Raw genomic sequence first — 10094 nt, 5'->3', positions numbered from 1 at the left:
CCAGCTGCCCAGGGAGTCCCAACAGCACCTCAGAGGCAAGAAGCTTACCTCATACAGTGGCTGAAATTGAAACCAGAGAGCTTCTCAGGCACGACTGAGCCCTGGGATGCCCAGGCTTGGTTCAAGACACTGGAGAGCACAATGGATCTTCTTGACTGGCCAGAGGTCGAGAAGGTCAAGTGCGCCTCTTTCTGCCTGTCAGGAGATGCTCGTATGTGGTGGGAGAGGATAAAGACCAAGAGAGCAGCCGATCAGATGACTTGGGTTGATTTTCAGTCAGAGTTTTATGAAGAGTTCTTCCACCTACAGATCACCAACAAGCACTATGAGGAATTTATAGAGTTCAAACAGGGTGACCTGTCAGTGGAAGAAGCAGCCAAGAAGTTCAACAGACTAGCTCATCTCTGCCCAGAGCTAGTAAGTACAGAGAAGGAGCGAGTGAGACTGATGCTCAGAATGCTGAGACCACAGATAGCACTGAATGTGAGCAGTGGAGTTCACCGGCCCCAGACTGGTGAAGAGCTGATCAGTAGGGCATTAGTTGCTGAGCACTACCTGAACAACATCAAAGCACAACGAGCGCAGCACAAGCCAGTGAAGATAGAGGACAAGTCAGCGGGGAACTAGAAATCCCAGTCAAGTAAACAGAACTGGAAAGACAAGAGTAATAAAAGAAAGCAGTGGAACTCAGGAGGTAATCAGAAGGGAGGACCAGCAAACAAGCAGACCAAGTTTCCTCACTGTACCAAATGTGAGAGAATGCATCCAGGAGCCTGTCTTTTGAGCAAGACTGGGTGTTATTCCTGCGGTCAGGAAGGACACATGACTAAAGAATGTCCTAACAAGCTCAAAGCACCTCAGCCACAGCCAGTGCAATATGGAGGCCAGCCTGCACAGTTGCACTACATGGGAGCAACATTAGAGGGACCCCATATCAGTCAGGGAAGGTTGGAAGCTCCACTAGTTCCAGCCTTTGACAGCGCCAGAGTGTTCTCCCTCACCAAAGAAGAAGCTGCTAGTGTCTCCACGGTTGTAACAGGTCAAGTAGTTATTTTTCAACATTTAGCTATTGTACTATTTGATACTGGGGCGACCCATTCTTTCGTATCAGTACCCTTTGCCAGCAAATTATAGGTGCCTACAAAAAGTATGAACTCCAAGTTCCTGATGACCCTACCTTCTGGGGAAGTCATAGAATCCAATCAGTGGCTTCGGGCCATACCAGTCCGAGTTGCAGACCGAGAGCTATATGTCAACCTGGTAGTTCTCGCCATGCAGGATTTCGATATCATTTTGGGTATGGATTTTCTTAGTAAGTACAGTGCTTCAGTGGACTGCCGCAAAAGGAGAGTATGGATTTCCTCATAAGCTTGCACTAACATCGTGCTTGAGTCACAACCAACAAAACTTTCATAATGCTGCACAATTTGACAAATTGTGCATTGTTCAATCTACTGTCTTCCTTTGGCTAAGTAGCCCACTAGACTTGAATGACTCTCTAATGAGAATTTAAACTTTACAAAACATACAAGTGACGAAGGGTCCCTTCTCATTTCATGTCTTGATCATATGATATACATGTGCTATCATAAATACTCACTCTCCATCTAAAGTGGTCACTTCAAACATGCTAAGACTGGGCTATGACCCCAGTCTGTCATTCACAATGAATCACGGATGACAAGGCGGCGGACCAACCTCTGCCGTCAATGTCCTCTAGTCGCCTATTGTGTCCATAGCTACCGCTAATATGTAGTGATCTCTTGCACCACCATAGTTACCAAGTGTCTAATGGGTGCCTGACCAACTAGTGGAGGTAGACTCCTATGTCTTGTCCTCCACACCCTAGTCGTTATCCTGGCTCTAAAGTAGTGGTAGAGCTAAGTAGAGTGCCAATATATGTGTGTCTTCACAACAAATGCCTCTCGCCCCATGGTAGAATTTCTCGTCAACCAATCATGAGATATCATGCTGACATGGCAAGGTAGCGTTGCATTAGAGTTGGGAATCTTCTCGTCCGCATGTGGTTAGAAGTGTCACATCCTCCATGAACAAGTGAGGCATCTTTTATAGAGACGTCAGACAGATTGACCCATGACGAGTGGGTCATTTACCGGAGCAGAACGAGTCGATCTGTCATCTTAACATATTATGAGTTAGGCAAATCAATCCATAAGTCAATTAAAAATAAAAATTTTAAATTTGAGGAATACTTTAGCTCTTAGGCACCATCTATTTTCTTCACTTCTTTGCTTTGCTTGAAATCAGTCCATGTTACAACGTCAATCTTAGCGACTGTCAGCAAAATAAAACAATCACATTATTTTTCTAGTGGATTTGAAAATTTTGAAGTGACAGTCACTATAAGGACTTAAGCTAACCTTATTTTTTTTCAGGAAATCCTGTGAAAGCTCACAGTTCGACCCCAGGCTTTCTTGTCGAGTGGTCAAGGTTTCTTTGGTTCGAGAATCAAACACACGATTGACAATGAGTGCGACGAAAACCGACAAATGACTTTTTACATTACGTGCTTTAAGATTAACATTCTTGTTTTTCTTGTTCACTATGCTCATTGTGTGATTTATTCACTATGCTTTAAGGTTGTCAGTGAGTGTATTTTTTTTCCCTTAATCCGTAGGTAAACTCAAGTTCATCACAGATGGACTTATGCAGGTCGAGAGCATAGATAGATCAGCCCGCCTATATCTATTTTTAAATGAATTAATAAAATTTCAATACAATCCACTTAAATTTTTTAACAGACCGAATCAATTTGACATATTAATCTAAATTGAAGACTTTAACCTCCATCTAATTCACCTCCATGGGAATTTAAAATTTGACTTCATATGTCATTGTCATACTTGATATCTAAATAAGTAGAGCCCTCAATTTGCTATAAAAAGTAGTATTTTTCTATTGTAATTTTTTCAATATAAAAATTAATAATTTATGACAAAAATAATTAGGAGGATAATATTATTATAGGACTAATATTCTAGAAATCATCTCTAATAATTATACTCGGAATATCTAAATAATATTCATCAATAATAATAATAATAATTATTATTATTATTTTATCTTTATAACTCACATTATGGTCACAAATCTAATAATTAATTGTCTATAAAACTTTAAAGCAAAGTTTTGAAGTCTCTCCTTATAGCTAGGGGTGTAATCGAGCCGAGTCGAGCCGAACTTTTGAATGTTTGAGTTTGACTCGTTTATAATCGAGCCGAGCTCGAGCTTTATTTAACGAATATATTTATGGCTCACGAGCTTATTCGAGTTTTTATCGAGCCTAAACGAGCTTAATAAATATAAATTTAAAATTTAAAATTTTATTAAAAACTAAATTATATATTTTAAAAAAATTATAATATTCTTGTTAATATTTATAATTTTATTCTAATAAATAAATTTAATATATTTGTCTATGTTTTTCATAAGTAGAGTGTAAAATCTATAAATTCAATATCAAAACTATTATTTTTTTTATTTAAAAGTTGATTTATGAGTTTAACGAACATGTTCACGAGCTAACGAGTCGAATATTGTGAAGCTTGAGCTTAATTTGTTTATCTTAACAAGCATCATTAAACGAGCTCAAACGAGCTTTTATCGAATCGAACTTCGAATAGCTCACGAGCGACTTTGCTCATTTACAGCCTTACTTAGAGCATCCATATAAGCATCTTTATCTAAAATCTAAAATTTAGGAAAACAATTACTTTATTTTATCAATTGCCCTATAATTTGTCATATATTTATTTTTTTAATTATTTTTTATTTTTCTTTCATATTTTTTATTATTGGAGAGAAGAGTGAGAAATTTTTTAATTATTAAAGACAAAAAAAGAAATACTATTTTAATATTTAAGAAATGAAATTTATTTTTTAAATTTAAAGAATTACTATTTATAAAATGTATATTTAGGGAATGAGTATTAGCTGATGTAAAATATTTTTTTATATAAAATATAAAATTTAAGATAAAAGTTTAGTTTAAGATAATTAATATGGCCGTTCTTATCTTGTTTTTTTCAAATTTTCCTCATTTTGCAATTTAACCTTTGAAAAAATCTTTTTTTTTTCATTATACGAGGCCTTAAAAATTCCCCAATATATAAACAATTAGAAAAAACTAACCTTAGGAATCCAAAGCAACTGTTTGATATCTCATTAATGCCAATATGCAATTATATAAAAAATATAAAAATTATTATGCGTTTTAAAAATAATTTTAATCGAGTTAAAATTAATAAACCCTTCTAAAAAAGTCAGCTAGGTTAGATAAAACATCATTATAATTTCTAAAAGTAATTTGACTCGAGTTAATCCATATTGCAAGTCAATCGACAAAATTCAGAGGTGTTCAAAACATTTCATCCATGTGGCAATGGCCCCGCTCCCTTTTATAAAAATATGTTAAGAGACAACCGTGCAACATTCAACAGAACCTATCGATGAGTAACCACAACTCAAACAAGGAGAGATTATTGAATGTTCATAAAGAAAGGATGTCTCTTGCAGTGACAATTGTCTAACATAGCAAGTGATGAATCTGAAGGCTTTAAGTTCAATAGACACATAAAATCAAGATCATGATCCTATGAATTGTTCTTATCTTCGCGCATGTTGACAAGCAAAATCAAGATCATGATTCTGTGAATGCTTCTTATATTCATGCTTGTTGGCATAAATATTAGCTTAGAGTTTGACAGAGGAGAAGCCATTCAGTAAAAAATGACAACATGAACTATAACTCGCAGGGGGGAAAATGACTTACCTCATTGAAGTCCAGAATCAGAAGCATTAGAGTGGTTTAAGCTTTGCATAGAGTTCACTCAGATCTGGATACCTGTCCTTGTAGACCATAATGTACTTCTCTATGAATTTGGCCTCTGAAATCAACATGAATGTTGCAACTTTGTAATCATTTTCACAGTGCCCCCTGGACTTCAAGATTGCCAAGATCTGATGTCTCGGAATCAACCTTTTCTCCAAGCTCAATACCAATAGTGTTGGATGTATAGCAATGTATGACGAAGCATATCCAACCTCATTGATCAAGAACTCCATTTTTCTCTGAGAAGCATTCAAAGACATTCCTGTGAAGGAAGGACATTTTTGGAATGCCACAACAAAATCATCTTTTGACCATCCGAAGCTCCTGAACAATTCCATTTGCATCTTGAATTTCTCTCGACTGACCTTGATGAGTGCACGCAGAGTAATATGGAACATCCCCGATGTCTGTGGCACTCCCAAGTCCTCCGCGCGACTGATCAAGGTCTTCAAGAAATCAGCATTCTGTGCCGCGATCTGTGGGCAGCACCACAACACAGAGGTAAGCTTTGGGCCGTCCAAGCCGCATTCCCGGAGCAACTCAAGGTTGGGCTGGATCTTCTTCTCGATACTGTACGAAAGAATCGCTCGGTTTCTCTTGAACAACTTCACCAGCGCATCCTTGGACCCGAGAAGGCCTTGCCAAAATTCGATCTTAGGCACAGTGCGTTCATGTTTGACTTGGACGGTGGAGGGATTCGACCAGACGAGGTCGACGATGTCGGATGGGGAGAAACCCAGATCTTCGAAAGCTCGGAACTTTGGGGCAAGTGTCTTCTCTACGTCCAAAAGAAGACATTTGGGGAAGTAAAGTAGGAGCCTTTTTACTGATGCGTCATCGAAGCCGTAACTTTTGAGGAAAGCAAGGACGGAGTCGGGCTGCTGCCGGGATTGGATGCCCTTGAGAAGCTTCGAGGCCTCGGTGGCCTTCTCCTGGTCGAAGCCACATGCGTCGACGAGGTATTGGGCCATGAACATGCGCTCAACAGTGGCGGATGCGGCGCCGGCGGCGGGGGCGGAGGCCGAGTAAGGTAAGACGGCAAAGAGGAGGGCAGCATCGTGCGAGCGAGGAGAACGAGTGGAAAACACGGTTTTGCAGAAGAAGGAAAAATGAAATAGCCTCTTCATCGTCTCAACTTCGGAGATTTCGATTTGCTCTTCCCCAGAACCCTAGCGTGTTTATATCGTTCTGGGAAACGTTTCAAATTTTGTCATTTATCCTCTTAATTTGATAATTCACATTTTACAGTTTAGTAAAATTCATCTGGGCATCATGATATTTAAATCATAAAAAGCAGTATTTTAAAAAATAATAATAATAAAAAGACGCTTCGTCACATATTTTATATAAAAAACTTCTTATTTCAGCAATCAAAATTACTATATATAAAATTTATACTAATTATGAAATATATTTTATCAACTTAATTAAAATTATTTAAACTTATCAAAATTATTCATTTTAAAACAATTATAATTATTATTTGGATCATATTTGTAATTTCTTTACATATTGGAATTAATATAAATCAAAGTTTGCTATGCACAAATTTGATACTTGTGGTTTCTATATTATTGAAAATCATATTTCACCACACAAATTTTATATATTTATTCAAAAATACCTATACACTTGAGATCATTGAAGTGTCCATCATCATCAGACGAGATCCTCTAATCTCGTCTGTCATGATCCACCCCAGAATCAAGGACAGTGATGGGAGAAATTCAATGGTCCTTATCTATTTAGTATATAGGGACCATTAAATTCCTCGAATCATTACAGTGGACCAGGGTATGATCCATTAAAAACGGACCAGAGGATCCCTGCTCTTCCATCATAATTTAAAACTATATCATTTAATACCTCAAATACTAACCCTATTAAATTACTTGTTACGCGAGACTATACACTTTCATTCTCTTGCAATTGTCTTCCAAGTCTTTCCACTGTGCTAAGTAAGAATTGCCCTACTATCTATTAGTCAGGTTTTGGCTCAAACATACGTTATTCCAAATTTTTTAACTTGCTTTGTACAAAATGGTTGTACTTGGGGGTACTCATAAGCTTGAGCTAACATCATACTTGGTCACAACCAACGAAACTTTCATAATGGATGTACAATTTGACAGATTCCATCTATTGTCTTCCCTTCACCAAATAACTTACTGGCTCTCTGATTGGAATTTAAACTTTAAACTTTGATGTGATAGGCCTTTTGCCATGCTTGATATCTAATAATTGATGTTGTTGAAATGTACTTGATAAGGTGGTATACTCCAACCTACATAGGCATGGTTTGGCCCATTGATGTTGCAAAAGTCTACTCATAAAATGAGTGTTGAGGTGAAGCTACAATCACTATAACAAAAAAAAAAAAAAAATCAATGAATTAGGGATGAAATTTAAGGACAAATATTTTTCATCCTAAATTTGTAATAAATTTAGTGATAAAAAAAATCATCCCAAATTAGCAACAAAAATTGCAATTAAATAATAAATCTAAGGACAATATTTTCGTTATAAATTAACAATAAATAATATTTTTTCACAAAATTCATTGCCAAATAACAACAAAATTTAATTTTTGTTCCAAATTCTGCAATAAATAAAATATTCAAAAATTACATTCGTTGCAAATTCTATAATGAATTAATAATTTGTTACATATTTTGAGATGAATTAATAATTCATCACAGAATCTTAATATTTTAATGAAACAAAATCTAGGATGAATCCAGAATTTGTCCTAAAATGAAAAATAATTTAAGTTTAATAGAAATGAGTTTGAAACTCTAAATATTAACCTATATATCTCAGAATGACATGAAACAAGTTTCCATGTGTTCATCTTGTTCTTCTGATTATATCAATATCCTCATACACCATTTTGAGCCAATACATTGAGAGTAGTATTTTTTTTAATATGAATATGACTAATTTGACTTAATATTAAAAATTTATTATCTTAATATTAAAAATTATCATATAAACATGATAATCAAATATGGTTTTTTAAAAATAAATATAATTTATTATAAAAAATTACTACACTCAATATATTGGGTCAAAATTATGTATGAAAATATTTTTATAATTAGAAGAGTAATATGAGCACATGGAAATTTGTTTCATGAAATTCAGATATCTCTATGCCCATATTTAAAGTTTCCGATAATTTATTTTTTTATTTTATTCAAATCTAGGATAGATCTTGGATTTATCCCTAAATTGAAAAAATTAAAAAAAAAGAAAAAGAATTGTAAACTCTAAATTTTGACCTAGAGATATCAGAATTTCTTGAAACTAGTTCCTATGTGTTCGTATTATTCTCCTAATCATATAAATATCCTCATACATCATGTTTATCTATTATCTTTTTTCACAGAAAAGTGAAATATATGTAGTTTACTACTAATTAAAAAAGTTATTGTTCAACACATATAGTATGTGTGTCCGAAACCCTAAATATGGGCTTAGAGATCTCAAAATTTCATGAAACAAGTTCTCATGTATTCGTATTATTCTCCTGATCATAAAAATGCTCTCATACATAATTTTAACCCAACATATTTAGTATAATTTTTTGAACACAAATTAGGCAATATTCGTGTTAAAAAATCACTATACACAATATACTAGGTCAAAATTATAGATGAGGGAATTTTATGATTAGGAGAACAATACAAACACATGAAAAATTATTTCATGAAATTTTGACATCTCTAGGTTCATATTTAGGGCTTCAGTTGCTTTTTTTTTTGTTTAAAATTTTGGGACGAATCCTGAATTTGTCCTAGAATTGGCGATGAATCCAATGATTCATCCCCAAATCTGGGACAAATCCATGGATTTGTCTCCTATTTAGGGACTAATCTAGGATACAATCTAGATTTAAAAAAAAAATTAAAAACAACAAATTATCGAAACCCTAAATATAGACCTAAAGATATTGAAATTTCATGAAACAAGCTTTCATGTGTTCATATTGTTTTCTTGATCATAAAAATGCCCTCATTCATAATTTTGACCTAATATATTGAGTGAAGTGATTTCTAATAAGATTTAACCTAATTCATGTTTTTTAAAAAAAAATACTACACTCAATATATTGGGTCAAAATTATGGATGCAAGTATTTTTATTATTAGGTGAACAATGCAAATATATAGAAACTTATTTCATGAAATTATGATATTTCTAGATCCATATTTAGGGTTTCTAATTATTTTTTATTTTTTATTTTATTTTTTTTCAAATTTGGGATGAATTAGGAGAACAATACAAACACATGGGAACTTGTTTCATGAAATTCTAATATCTTTAAGTCTATATTTAGGGCTTTAGTTAATTTTTTCTTTTTCTTTTTATTTTTTTCAATTCGAGGATGAATCTTAGATTCATCCTAGAATCAGCGACGAATCTTAAATTTGTCCCAGAATTTAAAAAATAATAATAAAATATTTGAAGCCTTAAATATAGACTTAGAGATATCATAATTTCATGAATCCAGTCCCCATGTATTCGTATTGTTCTTCTAATCATAAAAGTATCCTCATACAAAATTAAAACAAAATATTTTTTTCATAACAAAGTGAATTAAATGTATTTTACTTCTAAAAAAAAGTTGATGATTGAAAATATACAATATGTGTATCCGAAACCCTAAATATGAAGCTAAAGATATCGAAATTTTATAACACTTGTCTTATATGTTCGTATTATTGTCCTTATCATAAAATTCCTCATACATAATTTTGTCTAAAAATATTGAGTGTAGTCATTTTTTTAACACAAAAATTAGGTCAAATTAGTGTTAAAAAATGATTAGACTCAATATATTGGATCAAAATTATGAATGAGGGCATTTTTATGATCAGAAGAATAATATGAAGACATGAGAACTTGTTTCATGAACTTATGATATTTAGGGCTTTGGTTGCTTTTTTCTTTACCTTTTTATTTTTTTTTCAATTCTAGGATGAATTTTGACAGAATTGGCAACGAATCCAAGGATTTATCCCCAAATCTGGGATGAAAACATTTTTAAAATTTTTATTTATTAAATATTTATTATTTATTATTTAATAATTTTTAAAATTTTAATTATTATTCGATAATTTTAATTATTAATTTTTAAATATCAACCCTAAATTTTGGGATGGAAACAATTTTTGTCCTCAAATTGGGGATGAAAATTGATTTCGTCCCTAATTTGCGAGCGAAAATACTTTTCGTCCTCA

General features: G+C 33.6%; 1 protein-coding gene across 3 annotated transcripts; it reads right to left on the bottom strand.

Moving 5' to 3' along the window:
- Positions 1-1594: 1594 nt before the first annotated feature.
- LOC121992542 (transcription termination factor MTERF8, chloroplastic-like) lies at positions 1595-6033 on the bottom strand. 3 transcript variants are annotated; one of them, XR_006114942.1, is made up of 3 exons: positions 2382-2890; positions 2214-2295; positions 1595-2133 (listed from the first exon to the last, which is right to left on the bottom strand). XR_006114942.1 is itself a non-coding variant. In XM_042547000.1 (2 exons), exon 1 carries the CDS (start codon positions 5977-5979, stop codon positions 4819-4821), a length of 1161 nt encoding a protein of 386 aa, XP_042402934.1. In that variant the 5' UTR covers positions 5980-6033; the 3' UTR covers positions 4398-4712; positions 4793-4818. The 3 variants fall into 3 exon arrangements, 1 of the variants encoding a protein (XP_042402934.1); XR_006114941.1 differs by lacking the exon at positions 2382-2890 and adding an exon at positions 4793-6033 and having other exon boundaries at positions 1602-2133; XM_042547000.1 differs by lacking the exons at positions 1595-2133; positions 2214-2295; positions 2382-2890 and adding exons at positions 4398-4712; positions 4793-6033.
- Between the last annotated feature and the right edge of the window lie 4061 nt (positions 6034-10094).

The sequence above is a fragment of the Zingiber officinale genome, chromosome 6B, assembly GCF_018446385.1.
Source record: "Zingiber officinale cultivar Zhangliang chromosome 6B, Zo_v1.1, whole genome shotgun sequence".
NCBI classification, from domain to species: domain Eukaryota; kingdom Viridiplantae; phylum Streptophyta; class Magnoliopsida; order Zingiberales; family Zingiberaceae; genus Zingiber; species Zingiber officinale.
This window is presented reverse-complemented; position numbering and strand designations above follow the sequence as displayed.

Coding starts and splice junctions, on each gene's coding strand:
- LOC121992542 (XM_042547000.1), bottom strand. CDS start 5,979: ATGAAGAGGCTATTTCATTTTTCCTTCTTCTGCAAAACCGTGTTTTCC.